We start from the raw sequence: 27,133 nt of genomic DNA on the forward strand, positions 1-27,133 counted from the left end.
TACCAAGAAGACTATGACAGATCCAAAGTATTCTGACAAAATATAAAACCCCTGAAGGGTGTGGTAGGTCTCATTTTGGAGTCATGTACATATTGATGATGAATGGGCTTTGGGAAACACTTCTACAATGGCAGAGTAGCAATGAAAATACTAGTAACAATGACCAAAGCAAGCTTTTCTAGAAAATGAGCAAAAGACTGTGAACAACCAAAGGAGAATTTATTTCAGAAAAACAGATAAATCTTAGAACAGTGAGCTTTGTAAGGTTCTAATTTACTTTATTCCCACTCCTATGTCCATAGCTCCATAGCAGTCTTGAAATACAACAGCCTCAGTAGCTATAAAAACTTACAGCTTAAGACAATTGGGTGTTCTGCACACCTGGAATCCCAGTACTGTGGCGGCTAATGCAGGAGGATTATAAATTCGAGCCCAGCCTGGGCACTTAGTAACTTGGTGTTTTAGAGAGACCCTGTCTCAAAAAAAGGTTAGAGATATAGCTCAGAGCAAAGGCCTTGTGTTCAATCAATACAAAACAATGAAAGGAAGGAAGGAAGGAAGGAAGGAAGGAAGGAAGGAAGAAAGAAAGAAAGAAAGAAAGAAAGAAAGAAAGAAAGAAAGAAAGAAAGAAAGAACAAACCAGAAAACTTGCCACTTAGGAATAGCTGGATGGGAGGAAATGGGGTTGGAAGTCCTCAAAAGCTTCTACCCAAACTGTCATTGTTAAACTTCTCTAACATGTTGCCAAAGAGCTCTGTTCTTGGGGCTTGTTTTGACTTAACTAAATGATTTGAAGCTCACTCTGAGAAAATAGACCTAGCCATAGAGTAATTTTCAAAATCAAATAAAAGCATTTGTTTAGCATCTCAGCTGCCTAAGAGTGATATTCACTCCTTATATCAAGTGATATTTCACTTGAGAATAATAAAAGATAACTGAAATAACCTAAAAAGAAAAGGTGAGGCGTGAGATGACTGCAGAGGGCCTTGAAAGCTCCAGCTTGTTCCTGAGACCTACTTGTAGATGGTCTTACATGTGGGAGGTTGTATGAAACTTCAGGAAACCCCAAGGAAGTCCTTATCCCTCATTTCTGGCTAAGCTTGAGGCTCAGTTCAAACAGAAGATGCAGGATCCTGCTGAATTGCAAACTGCTTGTTGGAGCATTACTTTTTTCACCCCACACAGGGGAGAAGCTCCTGGACTAAGTTTGGGGAATTGTTGGCTCAGGGTACTTATGGAAATTCTGTCCAATTATTTTTTGATCACCAAACTAACTCAGCATGGACTTCAGTGGCCATAAATGAAAAGGAACACAGATTTTAAAGAATTAGTCTAGGAAAGTCACTAAATAAACAAATGAACAGTAATAACTACAAAAACAACATGTATCAACAAAAATGCTGGAAACAGTAAAATTGTTTTGAAGAGTTGACACATTGCTTTATTTAAAATGCCCAATTTTCAACAAAAATTATAAAGTACAAGTGCACATGGGCACACACAGACACAGACACAGACACACACACACACATGTGCACATGCAACTGAAAAGTATACCCCATATACAAAATAGAAAAAGTCATCAAAATAATTGGAACAAAAGAAGCCAAGATTTTGGCCTTACTGGGCAATGATTGTAAATCAAATTTTATAAACATGTTCAAAGAACTAAGGGAAGACATCAGAATGATATCTCACCAAATTCAGATTATCAGTGAAAATGGAAATTTGAAAAGGAATGAAACAGAAATATGGAGCTAAAAAGTACCATAACTAAAATAAAAAATACAATAGTGTTTCAAAAATAGATTTGAGCAGATAGAAGAAAAAAATTAGTGAACTTGAAGCTAGATCAATTGAAATTATTGTTTGAATATGAGAAGAAAATAAAGGAAGGAAAATGAGCAAACCCACAAAAACACGTGAAAAATGTCAAATATATTAATATACTCATAATAAGAGTTCCTGAAGGAGAGAAAAATTGTAGGAAGAATATTTGAAGAAATAGTAGCCAGAAACTTTTCAAATCCAATGAAAGGCATTATTGTATACATTGAAGAAGTTCAGAAACTCTAAATAAGACTGAGATAGACCTGAACCTATACACTGTAGCCAAACTGTTGAAAGCTGAAGACATAGAGAGTATTTAAAAGAGCAAGAGCAAACAATTCATCTCCTCCAGGAATCATCAATGAGATGAGTTTAGTCTTTCTGTTTGCTTGCTTGCTTTTCTTTCTTTCTTTCCTTCATGGTCTATATAAAAGCTAATGCAAAATGGATCCTAGATCTAGACATAAGATCTAAAACTTGGCAAAGCTTAGAAGAAAAGAGAGGAGCAAATATTGACCTTGGATTATGTCATGGTTTCTTATTTATAACACAAAAAGTATAAGAAACCAAAAGAAAAGATAAAAAATGAATTTTATAAACATGAATATTTTTAGTATTTTAAGGACACCATCAAAAAGGTAAAAAGACAGCCCACAGATGGGAGAAAATATTTATGAATCACATATGGATTTATATCCAGCATGTGTAAAGAACAGCTACAATGCAACAATAAAAAACAAATAATCTAATTTAAAATGGGACAAGAAGCTGGGCATGGTGGCCCATACCTGTAATCCCAGCACTCTGACAAGTTGAGGGAGGAGAATTGCAAGTTTAAGCCTGGATAATGTAGCAATTTAGTACAACCTAGTCTTAAAACTATTTTTAAAAGGCTGAGAATGTAGCTCAGTGCAAAGGCTCTGGGTTCAATCACCACACTTAAAAAAAAAGGAGGGGGGGGCCAAGGATTTGAATAGCCATTTTGCTCAAATCATAAACAAATGTTCAAAAGGCCTATGAAAAGATGTTTGACATCATGAATCATGAGGACAATTTAGATTAAACTCACAATGGAATACCATGTCATATCCACTTAGTTATAATTTTAGAAATGGGAAATAATGACTGTCAGCAAGAATATAAAGAAGGTGAAACTCTCATATACTATTGGTAGAAATGTAAAATAGCTGTTTTGGAAAATAGTTTGGCAGTTCCTTAAAAAATTAAACACAGAGTTAACATATGACTGAGTAATTTTACTCCTATGTATATCCCAGGAGAACCAAAAACATACATCCACATAAAAACTTTTATATGATTCTTCACAGCATCATTATTCTTAATAGACAAGAAATAAAAATGATACAAATGTACAACTGATGAATGGATAAATAAAATGGGTTTTACCCATACAACAAATTATTATCCCTAATAAAAAGGAATAAAATACTGACACATGGTATTACCTGGATAATCCATGTAGTATTATGCAAAGGGAGGAAGCCAGACACAAAAGGTCGCATACATAGAGTTCCATTTATGTGAAATATCCATCATAGGTGATGAAGAGTGGGTGGTGGTGGTTGTCAGCAGCTAGAGGAGTGGTGAATCCTGTAATAGGCATGGGGCTACTTTTGGGATGATTGAAATGTTCCGGAATTAATGATGGTTGCACAACATTGAGAACATACCAAAAGCTGCTGAGTTTTATGCACTTTAAAGGTGTGAATTTTGTGGTTTGAGGTTATTTTTCAATAAAAATCTTGTATTAAAAAAAGAATGGGCTTTGGGATCAGTCCCCTGGTTTTGTAATTCAGCATCTACCACTTACTGGTTGGAATCTTGGTTAAGTTCTGTGCCTCAGTTTCCTCATCTGTAAATGAGGATAGTAAGAGTAATTGCCTGAACAGACTGTCACAAGGGTTAAATATGTCAAACACATCACTATTTAGATTGGGGCCTGATGCAAAGAAAGTAATCCATAAATGAGTTATTTTTATTTTTGGAGGTGGCAAATAACTTTTGGACTCCCCTTTCAACAGGGTGTTCTGTTTTCAATGTAAATTCCTAGTCTTCAGATAATAGATCTCATCGTCTACTCCTGATGATTTTCATAAAAATGATTTGGCCAAAAATGTGATTAACAAGGTAATGTTTGAAAATAAATATCTTGGATAACACTTTAGAATTAGTAACATGGATGCATTGTGGGATCATTTTACAAATTCCTGAGCATCTTTGAGCAATTTGGTCTATATTCAGAACTTTTCTTCTATACTATTTTTAAATTAGTTTATTTAAAAAATTAAATAGAAAAGGCCACTTTATCTGAACCTATTTCATTTTAAATGAAAAGGCAATGTAGGAAATGAAGATGCTTTTTAATTCTTTTGCACTCACAGTTCTTATAATATCTTATAATATCTTTACTGTCATACATGAGGTATGCAACCTCCCATTTAGGAGTTTCTCTGTTTGCTACTTGACTAGTTAGTTGGACTTTGGGAAGCGGATGAGGCCAGCATGAACCTTAGGACCTCTGTGTGTACCCTGCCTCTTTCTTTTCACGTTCATGGGTATGGATGATCCTAATTCCACCCACCTCATTTGGAACTCGGTTTTCCTGAGTGGAAAATATATGCTCCTTGACTCATAGTGGATAAACTCATTGTAATGTGATAGGATAAAAGAAATAATAGGTAGAAAGGAAACAAAGTCATAACTAAAGATTGTACTTTAAAGAAAACTGCAACTATGGGCCTGAGTCGAAGTCACCCACGGTGACTCATATCAAGTACACTCTTGGTTAGACTTAGGTTCTTCTCTACCAGACCCATCACAGCCCAAATTCCTTAGGAACAGTGTAAGCCCATAAATTGATTTAATTGAGAGAGTAAACAGCAGGAACCTGATCCTAAGATAGAGGAGCAGGGTGACTGAACCCAAAGAATGTTTACATTACCTATTTTGAAAAACAAAACAAAAACTTCCCGTACCTCCTGGGGGTGAGCACCTTCTCCAGGCTTTCCACCCTCCAAGTGTTCCCAGTTCCACACTGTGATGTGCATCATTTTTCTGCTCTTGAGTGCACCCCAAATCTCTAATAAATCCTCCTTACGCCTCTTACTGATGTGTCCCGAAGATTCTTTTTCTTAGATAGGAGTCAGCAAACCTGCTACAAAAGGGTGGGTTATACTCCTTACTTCGGCTTGGGGAATCTCTCAGACCCAGCCCAGTGACAATAGGTCGGCAACATCCTGAGTGGAAAATGCCTTGGCCCCCCTTGAGTACAGCACACCCCAGCTCGGTGGCCTGGCACACCGTACAGCGTTGGCTGATCCCTTGTGACAGCAGCTCACGGCCTGCTGCCCAGCACTATCACCAGCCTCTCAAAGTGGAACTTACAAGTTACATTTCTTTTCTTCCTTTTAGAGACAAGCAACTTCTCCAAACTTCTTCCTGCTGGAGCACACAACCAATGCCACCTCCCTTTCCTCAGCCCCACAGCAGGGACAGAATGTGCAAATGCTGAGCCCTCAGAGGCCAGGACCCACCTTCCTTCCCACAGAAAGAGGAGAAAGACCCCAAGGAGGTCGGAATCTCTGCAGCAAGTGTGGAGGTCTGCCCCGTCTCTTCCCCACAGTTCCTTGAGATAAAGACCTTGTCTCATCTGTACACAGGGAGTTGAGCTATGAGGCAAATGGGCCCCTCCCTCTTCTTGGAGCTAGCTTTGACTAAATCCCTTTTCCTTTTTACCAAAATAAATGGCCCTGTTTGATTTGGTCTACAGCAAGCAAACAAACCTAGAGTATAACCCTAAGCGGCCAGGAACAATACCTCCCATGCCCCAGAAGAGACCCAAATTCAAAATTGGAAGTGTAGCTTCTACAGCATGCATATTGCTTTTGTACTCTTATGAGGTAAGAGATAATTAGTGGAACCAACCCAGGTCCAGGAGGCACTGAACTTCCTTTGGCAATGTACGCAGGGTAAAGGGGGGCTGGCAGGTGGGCCTGGAAGCTGGACAGAAAGAGCCAGTGGGCTAGTGGGCTATGAGGTGGTCTCTTCCAAGAAGCTCCGGGAAGGCTGTGGATGGATAGGTCCTCTAACACAAAGAGAGCCAGGCGGGTTTGTCTTAGAGAGGCACCACCCAGGGTAGGTTAGTACCTGAGGGTGGGGAAGAGGGACAGGTGGTGATGTTTGGATGGTAGCAACCCATTCCCAAGTGGTTAGAGCTCCATCGGGTCCTGGTGGGTGCACAGCCTGGGGAACTGGCCTTTCCAGGACAGCAGAGCAAAGAGTAGAGGGTTCCTGCTTCACATAGGAAGGAGCTACATAGGCCAGGAGAGTGAGAATGAGTGTCAGTACCAGCAACTGTTGTCACAATAACGTGTGATAACCCTGAAGCAATTATGCCTGCCTCTAGCTCCTTGATGCAGACCAGTCTGGCTGTCTCATGTCAGCCCTTGGACCTTTCCTGACACACCCCTGGGTCTCATCTTCGGGCCAGAGAAATTTCTCGGACCTTCCGTCTTTGGACAGCACAGCCAAAAGACTGCAGCAGGATAATGGCTTTGGCTCCATGGCCACTTCCCGGGGGAGCCCCTTCCCCCGGTATCTCTGATTCCCAGCTCATATCATAGCCTTGCTTAGAGCTTTTAGAGGGTTCTACATGCAGTGTCTTCCCATAAACACTGGACGGAGCTCCTTAGGGCAGCGACCTGCTGAATTTCTCTCGGAATCCTTAGCATCTGGTGCTAGTATGTGGCACTGCACAATCAGGGCTTGTTGGGTGATGAAATGATATTGGTTAAGTCTGGTGAGCATTTAAAAATTCCCCAACCAGGACCATTTATTCCCTACTTGCTCTGTGCCCCTGAGTGCTATTCCATGCTGGCAAAACAAACAAAAATAAGAGAGATTCGACACTGCTCCCTGCTGGGGGTGGCATTCTAGTGAGAACAAGTCAAGAGGAGGGCAATGTTCAAGCCAGGAGAGGCTGGCACAGCCGAAAGACAAGGTAAAGCTGACACAGAGCAGGAGCAAAGCCTTTCGTGGAAATAAATTTCCTGACCCCAGTAAGTGCCACTGTCTCTGTCCTTTTGAATCATTTCCATTTCCACTGTGACCTTCTACAATGAGGTGGTCAAACTGAGCTCTTTGCAGGTGAGGCACCACTCACTGGCCCCCGGCTGTCTGTTTGACCCCGTGTCTCCTCCTCAGTGAGCCTCCCTATCCCTGTGCACCGTGTGGACTGCAGCAGTGCACTGCGCAGCCACCTTCATTAAACTGTCCGCTGTGATGCATGGACACCTCCCCCAGAGGTTACACATAACTCAGAAGCCAGCAGCACGCCCGGGGACAGGCAGCTTCAATTGCTCCTCCCGGGATACGTGGCCTTGCATTTGCCCACATGGAAATTCATTGGCTACCTTGGTGTCCCAGGGCTCCCCCGGCCGTGGCCTGTACAGATTCCTTTGCTCCCAGCTTGCTGTGGAGCCCGATTGTGCTCCCTAGAGGTGATGAGAGAGAAGAGAGAGGACCAGACACAGGGAGCAAGCAGCACACAATGCCTGGCTGGGGGCTTTGCTTGACTGAAGCTCACCGAGGGAGGTTAAGTCCAGTGGAGGTGGTGCTGGGTCCATTGAACCTGTGACTCTTGCTAGGAAGTGTCAGGCTGAGTGTGGCCGGTTTACAATGTGCTGATCTCAGCGTGGTCAGCCAGTGTCCAGCAAGTCATCCCTGCTCCACCTCAGCTTCAGCTGAGCTTCCCTGTCTGGCCCCCTCTCTTGTTGGCTGCCCCCACAGCTCTGGTAACCCTAGTTCTCACCGCACTGACACTAATCTAACGAGTACAGGGCTGCCACCATGGCGGGCGCGAGTCAGTGTGCTTTCTCCGACATGCTAGGGACCAAAAGCGTTGGGGGCGTGTTTCCAGTTTGGGAATATTTGCAATATATGATGAAATACGTCAGGGCTAGGACTCAAGTCTAAAGACAGAATTCATTTATGTTTCCTATACACCTTATACTTATAGCCAGAAAGTCATTTTGTACAACATTTTTAGTGCTCCTGTGTTTTGACCAATGAGGTCAGTTGTTGAGTTTTCCACTTACAGTGCCATGTTGTACTCACAACGTTTTAGATTTTGGATCTTACATTCTTGGACTAGAGATGCTTAATCAAATTACCAGTATTTTACCTCAATAACCTCACTGTGTCAGACCATCAGGAAATGGTATTTGCTGAGATTTCCCTCAGTTTACTTATGAGGAATCTGAAGCCCAGAGAGGCGAAATCATTTTCCCAAAGCCACACAACCAGCCAGAGCTTGACATGGGAACGGGGCTGCAATATCATGTACAGGTGGTTGTGTTCAGGGAGAGCCCCCACCAGCCTCCTTAACAAAGGAGAGTCCTTCCCAGGCCCTTGGGTTCCTGGAATATTCTGGCCTTTAACATGCATTAGAGTTTGCTCTGGGGAGGTAGAAGCTTCTTTTTCTTTAAAAATACCCAACCCCCTCCCCGCAAATGACGGAAAGAGGAGTCATCTTAGAACACCGGGCACATCTCTTTTGACTACTTGAAGGTTCTTAGGTTGATGGCAACATATTGCTTCCAAAATATTCTAGCTGTGGGACTAATAACAAATGCAATCACAGCAGCTAACATTCATTAGACACCTGTTAGACTCAGCTCTGTGCGGAGTGAAGTACGAAATTTTGTCATCTCCACTTTGGAGAGGTCAACAGGCACAGAGAGCTTGTGCCTTGCTCAAGGACACACAGCTGGTCAATGGCAGAGCCATGCCATTGATTGAACTCTTTAATCCCTGTGTCCCGTAATCCCCTTCATCAGTGTGTCCTGCTTAAATGTTTCTTTAAATTGCTGCCCAATTTACCGAGGAGAGCCTTCATCCCATATCCCCATGCTTACAAACCTCAGCTCCTTCTCTTCAAATGCTCTGCACTATTTTTTATTCACTGTGGCGAATTGCGACCACTCCAGGAATTTTCCTTCTTTCAACATTCTCAGATGAGTGTTTCCAGGGCCTGGTGAGCTACCACTGCTCCCGAAACCATGATCCATGCCTGTAACTGGGGGAGCTCGGACACTTCCAACTTCCTACATCCCCATTTGGATGACTTTACAACTCACAGTGCTTTAGTTTTATTACTTATAAAGAACAACTATGTGAGACATATTTTTGGCTTGGAAGTTCCATCCTGTTCAATGCCTGGTGACAGCTCAATTTTCCCCCATATAGACCTTCCTAAATATCCGTTTTTTCCCCCTTAAATTCTTTTATTGGTATATTTTAGGTAACAATACGTTTATTTGGACACAAGATCCCCGCCCCCCTTTTCAGTGCACTGATTTGGTCTGAGGGGATCCCAAGGAAAAATGACATTTCTTTGAGATTTTAGCCTCCTTGTGGGATAATCATCTGGTGATACAGCTGTTCAAGGCCATGAAAGATGTATGTCATTGGTTTTCACTGAACCAAGCTGAATCAATTTCAGCTTTCCTCCTATTTCTATATTTAAGTAAAGGCAAGGGTACAGTCAAGGGGAACTTTTATATTCAAAGAGTTGCCCTGCATTGCAGAGATAAGACTAGGTCGGGGTTCAGGGTCCAAGACACTTGAAGCTTATTCCCAGCTTACTAGATGTATGACCAGCCTGGGCCTCAGTTTCCTAATCTGTAAATGGAAATATTATTAACACTTTTCTGATAAAACTGTTAAAATAATTAGATAAGGCCATATACATACAAGAGATTTGTACACAGTAGGTGCTGAGTAAATGTTAGCTATATTACTTTTAGACACTGCCTGCAGAATGCTCAGCTTCAGTCTCTCCACTATCAACCATGATATTAACACACAAAAGTAGAGATGAATCAGTACAGGCACACAGAGTAGCTAAAACCATGACCTTTTTTGTTGGTTGCTGTAAAATGGATGCTCGATTTTTATTACTAGGAACCCAAACTGCCTGTTCAATAACATTTCTGATTCATTAGCTAAGAAAATCTTTGACAATCAGACATTTCTGCCCATGGTATCAAATGGTCCCTAAAATAGAAGAGAGAGAAACATCAGACAGAACCTGTCTTGTGCTAAGTGTGTACTCTTCCCTCTAATCTGATATTGGCCAGTGCCCTTGTAAATCATACTCACCACACTGAGTCCTTGGTGAGTTTGGAACTCACATTCCCATCTTCTTCCAGGAAGATATCCATTTGCAAATTGGCATCATTATCATGGGCTGAGAAGTAATTGGTAATGACTCTTGCTGGAATTCCAAGGCATCGCAGAACTACAGGGAAGAAACATCACTACATTTGAGACACATCACCACAATTTAAGAAACGCACAGTGAAAAATCCCTTTCCATACAAGACTTCTCTCCCAACATCCAAAGCCCTGTGGACATGTTCTTGAATGTTCCATACAGAAGAAGGGTGACTTGTGCATGCCCTGGGAGCTGCAGAGAGACATCTTGCTGTGTGATGCTGCAGAACTTTCATTGGTGCCAAATAAAGGCAGCTAGAATAGAATCCAAGCTTCACTTTCTAATCATAGGGTCATCAAAGTAGTATTATTTTAATCTACTTAATGGAACCATGTTCCTGAAAATAAATTTTTAAAAATCTAGTAGGAAGTTAGGGATTTACAGAGCAGATCCTCAGTGGGGCTGGAATTTACTCTCGTGGCACGAAGTGCACAGTGACACCACAGATTCATTTTAATTGTTAGATAATAAATTACTTGGATGCATCTCTTGCCATATGTACCTATTGATTAAACTCAATCCAAATGCCCTCACTGGCTCCCAGGATGCCAGACATCAGGATTCATTGAAAATAATTCACCTGACAATTTTAAGATTAATGACTTGGCTTGCTATTTTTTTCCCCCCCCTCAGAATAGTTTAGCATTTTTTAAAAAAAAAGACTCTCCACTTCCTTCAAATAGAACAACCTTGGAAGTCTGAACCTGAGACTTATAGAGACTCAACTGTTCTCTTCCTTAAGGACTTAATCTCATCACCCCCAAAATCATCGGTGACGGGCATCACTGGCTTTTCACTCCCATCTTCCTATCAATCTGGTGTTCCTATTCCCCCACAGTCTTACCCATAAGAGGGTTGGCACTCTTGTTCTATTTTTAGTGAATTTTAGTACTTTGTTTTGTGTGTGTGCTTGGGGTTGAGCCCAGGACCTCCTGTGGGCTGAATGTGTGCTCTACCACTGAGCTATGCCCCCAGCCCTCTAGTGTGAATTTATGAACACTGATTCACGTGATCACAGAATAGAACTTGTTCTGGAGTCTGCTGTACTAATAATTTTAAGAAGGCGAAGCTCGCCTTTGGGGCACTGCTCCTCTTTCTCTCCAATTTCCCCCTTCGGGTTTATTCTCACTGTGAGTTCCCCACAGTGTGTTCCTGTCTTTTCTTGGCTTAATTTCTTTTTTTTCGGTACCGGGGATCGAACTCCGGACCTTGCACTTGCAAAGCAGGCAGCAGAACCACTGAGCTAAATCCCCAGCCCTTTCCTGCCTTTTCTTAATTCACCATCAAAGCCCATTTATAGGCACAGACCCAACAGCCCTTTCATACATAAAGGGCACAAGTGGGTGTAAGGTGCTCACCATGTTATCTGGTTCTGAGCCTAAAGGATTTGAGCTAGGATAGTGAAGCTATAGGTGTAGGGAGGCTGAGTCCTTTCTCTTTTCCCAGAGTCACTTCTCCAGAGCAGTTGCCTTGCCTGGGGAGCCTCTCACCAACCAGGCTTGAGGGAGGGCGATCTCTCCAACATTTAGCCCATCAGGAAGCTCAGGTGTCTGGGACTTCTGGGAGACCGATACTTTGGGCCTCACAGCTCCCAGGAAGCAATATTCCTTTAGCTCTTGGGTATATTGAAAACGCTAAGAATTTTTTTTTCCAGCTGATGCCAGAGAGAAATGAAACAAACAAAACAGAATTTACATTTTATTTCTACTTAGATCATCGACTACGTCCTAGGCTATCACAAGTTGGAGCAAAAACTGGTGGGTTTCATAATCATTTTTCAAAATAGCCTTGCTCCAGCCTCTCCTTGTTTTTTTTTTATTTAAACAATGCTAACTAGGTAAAACATTCTTTATTAATGAGCAGGTTGGAAGGACACTGTGACTTGAGGTTAATGTTTCTCCAAGGCTGGAGAAGTGGGGTATAAATAAAAACCATTACCAGTGTATACTTTAATAAATGAATTTTAAAAAATATTCACTGAATTAACTGTAATGTTATCTGGGTCGAGAGAGGCAAAAGCCAGTTTGAAAAATGATGCACAGAGCTAAGAAGAGAATAAATCTGCTCCCGTCTGTCTGCTGTGTTCTGCAGACTGGATGTTGGGTAGATGAAATATCAGTGGGGCAACTGGGAGGAAAGATTGCTCATTACATTCCGATATCTAATTGCTCAGGGGCATTGAGACTCACATGTAAAGATGGAGACAAGACTGCCTGCCACAGTCCCTTTCAGAATTGGGATCGAAATTAAGTGGATATATTTACAACAATAAATAAACATATTTATATAATGTTTCAATAATAGGTAAGCAGTATATCTTTCCTTATTCTTTTTTTAGTGGTAACTTTTTTAATGTTTAAAAAATGAGCTTACTGAGAAGAAAATGGTTCATCTTTTTCCCCTTCATCCTTACTTGGCCCTGCGACCCTTCATTGCTCTGGGTATTAAATGATGAATTAAGAAGGAAACAGTACATCATTCTTTTCATAAAGATTCTTCAGTCAGAGAGACTATGAGCATATTTGACCCAGTACAATTTAATTATGCATTGACTGCATCCCAGAATACTCACCCATATATTCTGTAGAGCCAACAGGGACTGCTAAGTCTCTTTGCCAGGTTACAGATAAAATGTCTTGAAGTGAAATTTCTTTATATTAAAAAATATTACTTAGTTGGCTACTTACATGTGTTAAAGACACCAGCAAAAACCCAGCACTGGCCATACTGGACTGGATTCTCAGAGCTCCTGTATTCCAATAGGATGTCAACGCTTCCAGTCCAGGCTGATGGGGGGACGCCATAGGCATAGACATTGTCCCAGGATCCCACGATGACACCTTGGTCATCTTTGGCATTAATCTAAATGAAGCCACAAGAGGTGAGAAGGAAGAAAGGTCATTCAGGCATGTCCTCTCCAGACTTCGACAGTGAGCCAGGTAAGGCTTCTAGCGCCTTCCCTATGTCCTGTAGGTGAAAACAGCTCCACTCTGTTCAAATCACCATTATGTTGGCAGAAACTAGCTGTTCAAAGGGAAAACCAAATTGCCAAGATTGCCTGCTGAATAGTGTTGTGTTATAGTCAAGTGAGCTCAACAGCAGATAGGAGGCACTTTTTCTTACACATAAGGCACTTGGTTTGGGCTGAGTGGTGCTAGCGTAGGAAGTAAGGAAGAAAGGAAGAAGATCTGCCAAAGAACAAGAGCAAGAAGAGACCTTGCATTGGTGGAAGGTGAACTTGGAGCTGACAAAGGAGAGAAAAGGGGTGAAATAGACTTTCACTTCTATGATGGGTGGTGGATATCATGAATTGGAAAAGTTAACATGTTTCCATAGGAACCATTACAGGTAAATAAGAAAATGGATTTACATAGGTAATTCACAAAATTTACTCTTTAAAATTTTGTTAAAGGAACATTCCCTTTATGATTATTTAAAGTGATTAAAGTCTCATACTGTTAAAAGGAATTTCTATTTCCATAAAGGGCCTGGAATGTTATAGTTTCATTATCGAGGAACCTTAGCCAGCAAGTGCCTTTGCTGAATGTTTGGGAAAAGCTTGCTACACATCCAAACTGTAATCATCTAGGAACAACAGATCTGAAGTGCAAGGGCAAAGACTTTTCACATTTACACAATACAAGGAAACCTGAGAAGTAACAGTTTTGAGGCACCCTGACAGTTTTTCTGTGCACTGCTGAATCTGATGTGAACTTCATGCTGAATTATAGGCAGAAGTGTCCAGGTTGGGGTCAGTGGGAGTTTTCAAAAATGAGTGCCACTTCAACAATTTTTATAACTGACATGACAGTTGTTTAGAACCTTATGACACAAAGTGTGGTCTGTGGACTGGCCATTTAGACATTTCCAGGGAGCTCTTCAGAAATGCAGAATCTCTTTCCACAGACTTACGAAAAAAGAATATGCATTGTAACCAGATGCCCAGGTAATCTGTGTGCAAATCAGTTTGAGAAGCAAGTCTGGATTACAATGAAAAGACATCATTAAGCAATTTGAAATATGATCTGAATCATGTGCATTTGGATTATGAAAACCATAGGAGAGATTTTGAAATATGGTGACTTTTTATGTGTTGCTGCCTTGCCAACCGATAGGGCAGCCTCAGCACCTGCCCAGAGCCCTCTCTTTGGCTTGTTGCATTTAGTAGTAGAGGAGTCTGACTTCCCAACTGGTTCATGACTGCATGGAGAGCAGAGACCAAATCTATGTCTTTCTGAATTCTAGCAAGTATGAACAAAGAGTCGCTGCTTCATAGTTGTTCAATAATCACTTGTATATTCCATAAACATGTAGGCATTGTATTTTGAACAAGAATAAGGCCTTTTCCCTGGGAAGATGTGAGGAAGGAGCTTTGCAAGTGGAAGCAAAGATTAATAATATGAAGACAGATAGGGATACAGGAAAGAAAGTCAGCTGGGTAGGAGGGTGGCGGTGGTTTGGGAGCTTCATGGAACACATGGCACACAAGTTGGCAAAAACGTCCATCCACAAAGTAGAAAGAGTTGGTGTCCTGGAACAGAATGGCAGGGTTAGGGACCTCTGCACAGGTTCCACGTACATAGGCAATGTTGGATGAAATCAAAAGTTCTAACAGAAGACACTTAAAATGGCCAAGTGTCTTCTACTGTGAAGGACAACCTTCCACTGAAACGTGAGATTCATGCTACCACGGAGGGACTTTTTCCAGAGAGAGTCCCACAGAGTGCTGTCTTGCCGATGACTCTTCCATTTGATTTTTCTATTTTCCCACTTTGACTCTATGTGGAGTCAGAAAGTGAAGAGTGTTAGTAACTTCCAAGTTACTGTGTCTGATGTAGAAAATAGTTCTTTGGAGGTTTCTGAATGATCCTGCTCAGCCAGTTGCACATTCATTCCTCTGGTATGAACTTTGAATTTAGGCTATAGATTACAAAATTCTTAGGGTTCAGTAGGGGTTAGACAACCATCTGATCCTATTCATGATCAATACTTCTTTTTATTGATTTGATTATTTAAAAACTCGTATCTTTTGTGAGGCTGGAAAAGTATCTTGGTAAACTATGATGTAGGTTGGTCTCTGTGTGTAGATTCAACTTTTAATTCACATTACCATTCCTCTATCATTGAATAGTAGAATAGGATCTATGAATCCCACAGGTAAAGGTTCCTAAACTGTAGTTCTGATGACTGATTTTCAGATAAATAACCATTAATTAAAAGAGCTATTTTTAGCATAAGGCTGAACCCAAGTAACTAAAGGAAAGAGTCAGGGAAAAAAAGCTCTCTTCCTTATAAACCTTTTAATTGTTAATGCTAAGCTGTTCTCCTGTTGCTAGATACATCGCAACTCTCATTTATTAGCATTTGACCAGATTAGCTGCTGTTTTCTAATTAGAACATTGATTTCTATGGATCTCAGACACTGAAAGAGGTAAGTCTTTAGTGAGAGATGTAGAGTTAAAGTAATATCTCCCTCCCTAGACAACAAGATATCTGTGGGAGGGGAGACATTTCAAGGTCAGACTGGTCCTTTTGTGTGCCGCAACTGGTTGTTGTAAGACACTGTCGTGAAGTTGGGATTTGACTAGTGGCAGACTAACATGACTTGGTCTTGGTTACTAGAGGTCAAGAAGAGGAGGTCAGGCCTATGGGCAGGTAGCGTTATATAAATTCAAAATGGCAGCAATAAAGTGCTCTCCCCAAATGCTTACAGAATTGAAAAATGAAGAAAACAGCCTTCAAAAGTTATTCCCAGCAGCCTCAGTGTGTAACATAATGCAGTAAGCTTCAAGAAGTGGTGACAGTGAAGATGAAGGCCATGGAGTGCAGCAGACGGGCAGCAGCCACAGACTCTGCATGTAACCACCCCGTTCTTCAGATGCCTTATTGCTGAAGTAACAAAACACTGAGTTTTAAAAATTTATCTTTCAAAATCAGGAAAGAAACAAACTGAACTAAAATGCAATTGTTTCTCTTGTGCTGACCAAAATTGTGGAAGCAACTTTTGTGGAGAAATAGGTGAGAAATGGTCTGCACATCAAAAGAGATAGACGCTCTGGGACTGAGAGTGGGAAAGGACACGAAGCCCGGGAGCGCCCTGGTTAATCTACTTTCCTTGCTCTAGTTTTTCTGTGGGTACTGATGAGTAGACGGAGGGAAGTACACTAGCTAGCTTCATACTGAATTCAGAGCAGAAACCAAACCCACCTTAGACCGAGAAGAGAGTTGAAATTTCATCCACTGCAGCAAACAGCCTACCTGGAGATGAACTACGCAAGCATGAACATGGACAAAAGAAAAAGATGTTAGGAGGAATGGGGAGGAGAGAGATGGCATGAAAAAAAATCATACATGGATGAAAACAATTAAGAAACACAAGAAATGTTCTCACAATTTCTCAGATCATGGACCCAAGGGAACAAACTGAGGGCCAAATTATACCATTACGGAACTAATAATAATTACTAATTACAGGAAAGAGAACAGACACTGTTAAAAATAAAACTAATGACATAGAAGAGAAGTTTGAGATAATTAAAGTAATGCTAATAAAAGATAAGCAGGTGATGTTATTTATAGGGAAGCTAACAGTTATTGAAGATGGTATAACATAAGGATAATGAGTGTTCTCAGAGAAGAAAACCCAACAAATGAAATAAAAGCTATATTCACAACAAAATAACATTTTACTTAATTGAGGTAAAATTTAATCTATACAATGAAACAATAATCTGTACTCTATGGTGACTTTATGTAGATTTTTAATCAGTTCACACTTTAGGAATAAAACGTAATTGGTCATCTAGACAAAAATGCAAATTAGTAATAAGTGAGGGAATCAGCTGCCTGCAAAGTTCTTCATAGTACCATTCAGGAAAACACGGACAATATCTAGAGAACCCGAGAGAAAAATGACCCAAGAACATTACACACAACCAAGATGCTATGCAAGTGTGCAAGAGTCACACATTTTCAAACAAGAAGGGTCTCAGGGAGTTTGACAGCTATTGTAAACTCCTCGCAAAGTAAAACCAAGGTAATTAAGGACTGAATCAAAGAGTCCAGAAACAGAAACCCTACGATAAAAGACTCACTGGTAGGAAAAACCCGTATAATTTAAGTGTCTTTGGGAATTGTAGTTATAGGATAAATTTGAAAATTTAATATTGTAGAAACAATAATCACTGTAAGAAAAAATTAGACATGGAGGAGGGGGAAGGTATGAAAATGCTAATGTTTTAATGTGTTTGTCTGTCATAGTTAATTGATGACATCTAAAATTAAAATGTAATTTTAAAGTATGTAATTACTTTATTCTTTTAATGGTTTTCATAATTTTTAAATAACTTTAGAGGGATTTGTTAAGAATTCATGTACTTATCAGGAAAGAAACATTGAAGTTTAAAAATTTCTTTTATTGTTACTCAGTTTTTTCTTGTGTTAAAGTAAAATTTAATAGAACAAAGTTTTTGCAAATCATATATTTGGTAAGGGGATAATATTGAAAATATATAAGGAACTCATATATAGAAAACATCCTTATCAATAAATGGCCAAAAGATCAGATCAGACATTTCTCAAAAGAAGGCATAAGAGTGGTCAATAGATATATGAAAAAAAAATGTTCTAATCCCCATGGAAATGCAACTTAAAATCACAGAGAAATATAATCTTACTCTTGTTAGAATGGCTATTATGTAAAAGATGAAGATAAATGTTGGTGAGGATGTGAGGAAAAAGGGATCCTTGCATATTACTGGTGTGGAAGTAAATTAGTACAGCCATTCTAGAAAATACTATGTAGGTTTCGCAAAAAATGTAAAATAGAATTACCATATGATGTAGCAACCCAGTTCTGGGTATATAAACAAAGGGATTGAAATCAGTATTCAAAGAGATGTTTGTCATCCATGTTCACTGCAGCATTACTCACAATAGCCAAGATAGAGAAGCAGCTTAAGGGTCCAGAGATGGATGAATGGATAAAGAAAATGTGGAATATTAATGTATAAGAAAATTATGGGAAGTTTTGAAACTTTAACTTTTAAGTTTTTCTGGATTGCTTAAATCCTTTTTAGAAGGAACTATTTTCTTTTTCACTAGAAGGGGGAAAAAGGATGATTCACAAAAGATACTGGCAGTAGATATGTCAAGATGCCAACTGCGTTTAATTTTTTCAATGAGAATATATATATAATTATTGTTATAGTTTTGTACTTTCTGAATGTTTAAAAATTTTCTCAAATATTTACTGGAAGGGAAAGAATAGTTACAACTCTCTTTGTGTGTCTGGTTCCACTTTTGGTCATGAGGAATAGAGCAGGTTTTAACTGGATACTGACAAATAAAGAAATGTGACATTTCTTGATTTGCCTACTTCCTGTTGCACAGATGTTTACATTTTGTGTACCTGTAATCCGTTTTCTGCTTCTCTTTAAATATGTAAAGGTATTTTTCTTCCCTTGCATGCATATTTTATATGGCTCTGATGAAGTGACTTTTCTCTATTGAAAACCTACTTTATCCTGTTAATTTTCACTGTTAAAAGTTATGTTCACATAAAGCCTAGGATTTCTGTAATTATTTTAGAAAACAGTTTTATACTTCATCTTGTCTATACTAGTTTCCCAAAGACTATAGGAGATAAATTTTGGTTAACATAAATTAGCATCAAAGGCATATAATTAAATTTGGAAAGAAGAATTATTCCTTGAAAAAATATTTCCCAGCTTTGGGGAACCACAAATGTGCAACTATGGTCTAGTGCTGACTGGTTTTAATCATACTCAGAGGGGCAGGTGTATGTGTGACTGTGCCCTATGACACTTGAGGGTTTGAGAAACAAACCTCAGTAGTTACTGCTGAGGACTGAGTACTGGTGGTGGGAGCTATAGTTACCTTCTCTCCTCTGTAACTGCTGTCCCACTTTTTATATATTTGGGTTCAATTTATACTTTAAAAAGTAGTTCTAGAAAATAAATTTGGAAAAAGCATTGGTTTGGGGATGTAATGATCTGGTTTTTGTGCTGCTCTGCTTCTCTACCAAGTTGTGTGGTAAGAATAGGGAGATGGGCTGCTGCTGAAGTGCTCTTCAGCCAAGGTCACACATTTGATCCAAAGGACAAGAAAGCCATGCATAATCTCTTTGGCTTTTCATAGTGGTGGGCTTAACGGGCTGTTTTCTTCCTTGGTGCTACTGGACTTGCTCTCCTGTCTCCCTAGAAGGCTTTTCCATACTCAAACCTGTTCTTTACTTGGTGAATGCCCTAGTGATTGTCTAAAACTCAATTGGTTTCACTCTGGAGTTTTTAATCCATCATTGTGATATCTTTACTCTTTGCTCACTTGATACCCTTTGGTTAATATTATCTTCCTATTTACCACACTATATTGTGTCATTAGTTTCACTGCCTTGGTTTCCATGACAAGATTGTGTGTTCTTGAAAGGAAAGAAGGAATAAGGAAGAAGGAAAAAAAGAAGGAAGGAAGGAAGGAAGGAAGGAAGGAATTTGCTCTTTTGACTGTATTTCCAGGGCTAGCACAGAGTAGGCTCAGTAAGCTCTGCTGAATGGATGTGAAGTCACTGGAAAATGGGTGTAGACCATTTTTAATATATTTTCTACTAGATCCAAGCAATATGTTAGCATACCAACAGACATCTTTGAAATTGATGTTTCTAAAACTTATACAGAAATACAAAGGATATAGAAAAAACAAAACAATACTGAAAAAAACCCAAAGTTGGAAGACTACTTGATTTGAAGATTTATAGTAGCAATACAGTAATCAATGCTGTTGTTATAGCTTATATCTAGATGTCCCCCCAAAGCCTCACTTGCTCATAGGTGAGGCTCTTGGGAGGTGGCTAGATCATGAGTGTATGATGGTGGATTAGAGTGTGCAGTAATAAAATTGGTTTAGCACAGTTATGGGTGGGGATAGTGGAAGCCCCACCCTGGGTGTGGGTGGCACCAACCAATAGGCTTGTAGCCTGGATGGAACATAATGGGACAGAAAGAAGGAAGGCTTGTTGCAGCTTCACCTCTTCCTGCCTCCTGCCTGCTCTGCCATAGGCTGTTTCTCCTTTGCCATACCACCCTGCCGTGGAGCCAGCCAATTATGGACCGAAATCTCTACAAGTTGTGAGCTAAAATAAACCTTTCCTCCTTTAACTTGTGGGTGTCAGGTATTTTGTGTCAGCAATTAGAAAAGTAACTAAGACAACTGTGTTGTCACAAACTCTAAAGGAAAGCAAAATCCAAAGATACCTGGTTATTCAGAGTGTTGCAACCAATAAGAAAAGCTATTCTCTTGGTTTTCTGTCACTTGGGGTTGGATGGCATTGATTAATTGGTTAATTCATTCAACAGATATTTCCTATATGACTTAGCTATTTTAACACTGGTTATGTGGTGGTGAGTGGACTCTACACCTGAGGTTAGCAAACTGCAACTCACGGGCGAAATGCTTTTGCTCATCCTACAAACTAAGTATAAGTTTCCATTTTTAAATGGTTGAAAAAAATCAGTGATTTGTAGACATATGAAAGTTGTACAGGATTTGAATTTGTATCCACAAGTAGAATTTGACTGGACCACAGAGACTCCTGAATTGTACTGGTATAAGGATACACAAACGAGACAGACTAGAGAGTCAAGAGTAGATCCATACTCGTGTAGATTTGATGTTCAACAAAATCACCTAAGTAATTCAATGGGGCAAATGAAAGTTTTTTCAACAAATAAAAGCCTTTCTAACAATGTCTTCAACAAATGGTGCTGGAACAAATAGATAGGTTGGGAAAAACAAACCTTAACCATCTACTTCACACCACACAAATTAAAATAGATCACAGACCAAAATATAAAAGCTCAAATTATACAACTTTGAAAGGAAAAAGGTAAAGATACTGACATTATTTCCCGAGGAAGAGTCTTTTTAAAGTACAGTTGATAGTTAGAAGTAGGTTGGTCCATGGTAGAACATATTTAAGGTCTAGCATGTACAAGGCCCTAGATTTGATCACCAGCACTACAAAAACACAGACAGGAAAACATAAAAAATAATAGAAACAAGAAATTAGGTTTCATAAAATTTTTAAAGTATTATTTGTAAAAGATGCCATTTAGAAAATGCAATTGCAAACCATAATCTGACAGATATATCCTCTATACATATCTGACAAGGACATGGACTCAGACTATGCATCAAGCAATTACAACTCAATAATAAAAGTGCAAACAATTCAATAACAAAACGGGCAAAGACTTAAAAGACACATACCAAAAATATATGAATGAAAAATAAATATATGAAAAACTGTTCTACATCATTACTCACTGGAGAAAAGGAAATAAAAATAAAAATTGAGTATCACTATACATCTACCAGATTGGTTAAAATAATAAAGGCTAAAAACAGAGAACCTGTGGAAAGATTGTATCTTAGACCTGGCCAGCAAGAATGTAAAATGGTGCAGGAATGCAACATGATGCAAACATTTTGAAAACTGGCAGACCACTACAAAAATTAATATATATTAATATATAGTATATCTTATTATCTAGACCTGCCATCTTTAGGTTTTTACTCCAAACATGTGAAAATATGTACGCAAAACTCTTGTCCAAGAATGTTCCTAGTAGTTTTATCTGTAATGTCTCCAAAGTGGAAACCTCTCAGATGTCCATCAATAGGTGAATGATGACAAATTGAGATACTCAAAACAAGGAAACACAGCTCAGTAATAGTAAGGATAAAATTGAAGACACGTGCTGCGGTAGAGTGAAAGAAGCCAGTTCCGTGAAGCCATTTATGTGAAGTTTAAAAATAGGTAAATCTAGCTAATAGGAAGTAGTTAGGTAGGTCCTTCTCAAATGGGAAAGGAATGAAGAGATAGATGGAGGTGGAAGAAGGGGAGGGGAGGATGAAAAACTTGAGATGTGTTATGCATATGCACCAACTTCACACAAGAAATACAATCTTTATGTGCTGCAAACATGGACTAATAAAAATAAAAACAAAAACAGAATAAGTAAATCTAATCTATTATAAAAGGTCAGAATATAGTGTTTGTTTGGGGGGGGTTGGGTGGACTGGAAGGAACACAAAAGATGTTTCTGAGCAGATGAAAATGTTTATATAGTTTAATTGGGGTGGTGATTATGCCCATTAAAAGCTATTGAATTGTGCATTTTCTATTCATGCTTTTTATTGTATGTAAATTTTACTTCAACTTAAAAAAACCATGAAGATGTACTAATTTATATTTTGGAGCATGTAACTACTGTTATGCAATTATCCTTTAGTATATATACATCACCAAGCTCTGACATCAGTGGTAATTAGGTTCATTTATTATGATAACTATTACAAGACATTATTAACTGTGCTTCCCTCAGGAACTGAGGATTCTTATTTGGCCACAACATACTTTAGCAATTGGTAATCATAAGAGAAACAGCCAGTGTGGACCAAGGCAAAGAGAAACTGAGAGTTCCAGGTCTCCACTGTGGTCTTTCCTCATTGCCATGCCATGGTTGCATGGTGTCAGGCTGGTTGGTACAGAACAGGATTCCAGGAATGTTTGAATGAAAAGATGGATGGGAAAGGGAAAACTACAGGGGAAAGGGAAAACTACAGAGCAAAGGGTGGAAAGACAGAAAAGGAGGTCAAGGAAAGAGAGAGAAAAAAACAGAATGAGGAAGAAACTCGAAGTGCACAAAGGTCATCTCCACAAGGGCCTCACTGGCTTTCTGTATTCCACCCATCTGTCCTGGGGAAGTTTGCCCAGGAGACACGGCAGCTCTGACTGCACAGCTTGGAGGGAGTGCAGAGCAGCCTGCACCCCCGTGTTTCAGAAATAGCCTGGGTGATTACAAAATAGATGCTGCATTGAAACCTCATTCCAGGAAGCAATTCAGGGAAAGCAGACATTTAGATTGACTATGATTATCACATTCGAGAGCTAGCTTGTAATAAATGTCTGTTTTTCTCCAAAAATATGAGAAGAATAGACATAAGAAATGTAACCTTAATAATTGAGAAACCAAGCTGTTTGCCCACAAATGGAAACTTCATTACTTTGCTGGCTTTTACCATATGAGAAAAAAAATGATGTCTGAACAGTTCACTGTCCCTCCTTCCCCCACCTAAAGGAGAAGGGTTGAATCAGATAGAGCTGGTAAAAGATATTATATTTGCACCCACAGGGTACATGTGATATGGAGAGAGGACAAGTCCAGGGGAAATTAACATTTTGTGTGGAACGGTGGGGTCAGCTGAGCAGAGATCTATCTCCAGCACTACTGGTGACCATGGGTGAAGTTATTCAGCTTTCTGAAACCTCAGTCTCTCCATCTGCACATTGGCTGTTTATGAAATGGACATCATTTTTTAAAAGTGGGAATGAAGATACTCTGTTGGGTAAATTCTGTTTTCCAACCAGCTTTCAACAGAGTTGTGAATTGTTCAAACATCTTCAGTAAACAGGAATGAAAGTCCCTGGTTAATAAGATAACTTCATGGTGTTATGTTTGGTTGGAAATGAGTTATACAGCTTTTTTGACCTCCCCTCATCAGTGGATTCCCTCGTTATTCCAGAATCACAGCAATGTCTACCAGTCTTAGGAATACTTTGACTTCAACTTTATGGGTTTAAAAACCCTTTTAGAATTGGAAATTTATTAATTTACCATGTTGGACTGTCATAAAAGGTTTCATTAATACTAATTGGTAAAGTCTCCAAAAGTTGCCACTTGGGACAGCCCCCTTTGAGTGGTGTTGGCATTGGAAAGCTTGCGAGGAGCCCCAGAGGCCTCTTGCCTTTTTCTGCCGTCACAAATTGAGAAATGCCTGCCCTGACGTCATGCTCAGGACACACGGGGCCAGACAGTAACAATCTAAAACAAAATCTGGTAAATTTGAAGACACACAAGCTCTGTAAGAGGGGTCAACTCCATCATGGATCCTATGACTGGCGTTTATCTGGTGTGATAATAACCACCACTACCGCCATTAGAAGTTCAGATGAAAGCCAGGCATAGTGGCGCACGCCTGTAGTCCCAGCACTCAGGAGGCTGAGGCAGGAGGATTGCCGAGAGTTGGAGGGCAGCCTGGGCTACAGTAGCAAGTTCAGGGCCAGCCTGAACTACAAAAAGAGACCCTGCCTCCAAAAAAAAAAGAAGTTAAGAAGTTCAGATTGACCAAACCAGATACAAGAATTGGGAAATAAATTATTATTACATAATCTTGCTTTTTGGGAAGATGAAGCTTTGCAAGGACTAAGATCCATATGGGGAAACGTGACAATGTTGTTTGGTGTTGAAAAGGCAGGGACAGTGGCCATCGAGTACTGCCGTCCCCAGATTCCTCCGTGACGCTTCACTCCAAGAAAAGGGCTCTGGTTGCTTTATAAACCAAAGGAGCAGTCAGGTATTGCTTTGTACATTCGAAAATTTTTAAAAATAAAACTCAGTGACGTACACTGAGTTGGCTCTATGATCAGTGAATAGACTTTATGCATTTATTTCTCACTTTAAAGTTCATATGGGATCACTCAAGTGTGGGATTTCTAACTTAAGAAAATTTGTAAATGTAATCTGAATATTTGTAATTAAAGTTGTTACATGAAGTTTGCTGAATGTGTAGCACCTTGTTCAAAATGAGCAAGTAAACAACTGGAGGAAAAATTTTAGGAACATGGTTTTATAGTGAATCCCCTATGGAGTTGCTTGGCAACCTATCAAAGTAGGGATGTCATGGCTGTTTTCTGTTTTCCTGCGTGGAAAGAAAAACAAACTTTGTAAAAGAGGAGGAAAAATGACCAAAAGAAAATAGCTTTATTTTCAGGTTATGTGATCACAGATGCTTGAAAATTGGGAGTTTTGAAGCCCGTTTTGTCTCAAAGGTCATTCATCTTGCACCGAGGCTCTACAAGAATGCAGGACACCCCCAGCGGTGGTCAGTTTGATGTACTAGTTGGAATTCAAGGCTTTTTTTTTTTTTAAAAAAAAAACAACAACACTCAAGAGCACATAGAACATCAATTGGTTTCTAGTTCGTTCTTGAGTTAATTCCCTAAAGGCACAGTCAGAGCATTAATGGGGATTAATGATGGCATCATGGTTCAATATTAGCAAAAGACCAGGGATAAAAATAAACATGTACTCCTCTGGGGACACTGGACAGTCCAGGATGGCGATGGTGTAAAGCATTAGAATTTTAAAACATGTAACTATATTTATAATTTTCTCCTCTCCCATCTTCCAAAAGTTTCCCTAATATTAGTTTTTCTTATTATCATTGAATCAAAATATAGTACCATGAGATTAAGTAACTCTTAAGTGTTGGGATTCCATGGGACAAATTTTAGTTATGGGAAGCTTATGTTTTCTGAATTTTGAGACAAATAAGCCCCCTGAGGAACGAATCATGATATCTCCTACTACATTTTCTTCCAGTGCTTTTGATAACTGCTATTTGAATATAATTTCCACCATAGAGAAAGGGTTTCTATGACTCATAGCATGGCTTATTATTGCTATGAACGTTTGTCTGCCATTCTTCTTTCTTTTGATCCAATATCCCAATGCTCATTAGGGCAGTGTTTAGTCCTGGGGAAACTTTGAGCTAAATTTTAGAGATTTGCTTTCCTATACAATTCTATGCTTATTTCTTCTTCTTCTTTTTTTTTTTTTTTGGTACCGGGGATCGAACTCAGGTCCTTGCACTTGCATGGCAGGCGGCGAAACCACTGAGCTAAATCCCCGGCCCATCCATGTTTATTTCTATCAACTAATTTGCCATATTGAAAATTTCTATCTACTTGTCTGTCTCCTTGATTAGACTATGAGCTCCGGGAAGGCAGAAACTATATTCTGTTCACAGTTGTACTCCAGTGCCTAGATTGGTAGATTCCAGATAAATACCTGTTGACTGAATAAGTGGGTACTGAATGTTACACTGCCATCAGCATCACCACCACCACAACCACCATCATCATCGTGGTCATTACCACTACGGGATCACCATTATCACCATTATCACCATCACCACCACTCAGACCACCACCACTCCTGTCATCACCATTGTTATCACCAACTCAACATCCTAACCACTACCATCAGACCACGTGTGGCTCCGAATCCTGTTGGGACCTCTTTCCCAGGAAGACAGGGCCTCTGGCTGTTGAGACTCCTGTGCTTTACATCTTTCTTTCTTCACTTGTTGCCCCTCTTCAGAATTCACCTACTCTGGGCTCCATTCCTTGAAGACTTGCTCTTTTCTGGGAGACAGCTATTCCATTTGACATGGTAATTGTGTTACTGGTAGTAATGCTTTGGCAGTGGCCCTCTAAAGCAATATGGCCTGAGAGTACGGACAATATCCACTTCCAGCTTAGCTACTTATTTGCTATGTGACTTCAAGCCAATGACATCACCCAGAAGAACCCTAGAGATCTCATGTGCTAGTTTCAGTACAGATCTTGTATTGATCAAATCTTAATCTACAAGAGCAACTCTACACTCAGGTGAGACATCCAGGGATTTCAAGGTGACTAAGCAGGCAGTTAACTGCAGTAACCGAGGACACAGATGTAGCAGCTGCATGGCTCTGGGAAAGTCACGTGGCATGTCCTATCGTCACTGCCAGATCCAATCAGTCCCGGGGCAGAAGCAGGCACAGGTAACCATCTAGCAGTAATGACAGGCAATTGCCACTGTCGTCCGATCTCCCCAGGACCATGCTGCTCTTGTCACAAAATGCCATAGCACAACTGCTCTGATAGTCTGGCTGGGAGCTCAGAGTCCATGTCTGGCTGCTTCATAGCAATTTAGGGGTGGAAATGGAATGCTTTACTAATGCCATGTGACTGAAGCAAGTTTTCAGATGACACAAAGCATCCTTCTTCCCTTTTTCTGGCACATTTCCTGGCCGTTTTCTTGATGGGGACTGTCACATTAGAAATGAGATAGAAAGAAAACAGCAATTGAGGGATATAATTTA

The 27,133-nt window shown here is 39.9% G+C and overlaps 1 protein-coding gene across 1 annotated transcript in view; it reads right to left on the reverse strand.

The window, feature by feature from the left end:
* F13a1 (coagulation factor XIII A chain) overlaps window positions 1-27,133 on the reverse strand; it is a 156,325-nt gene that overhangs the window by 56,236 nt on the left and 72,956 nt on the right. Inside the window, exons 7-8 of the mRNA XM_004847742.4 lie at window positions 12,814-12,988; window positions 10,012-10,150 (exon numbers count right to left, since the gene is read on the reverse strand). Coding sequence (XP_004847799.2) covers window positions 10,012-10,150; window positions 12,814-12,988 — 314 coding nt within the window. The remainder of the gene's footprint in view (window positions 1-10,011; window positions 10,151-12,813; window positions 12,989-27,133) is intronic.

This window comes from Heterocephalus glaber, unplaced genomic scaffold, assembly GCF_053883595.1.
Source record: "Heterocephalus glaber isolate CG9 unplaced genomic scaffold, H.glaber_assembly_v1.0 deba00001472, whole genome shotgun sequence".
In the NCBI taxonomy this organism is placed as follows: domain Eukaryota; kingdom Metazoa; phylum Chordata; class Mammalia; order Rodentia; family Bathyergidae; genus Heterocephalus; species Heterocephalus glaber.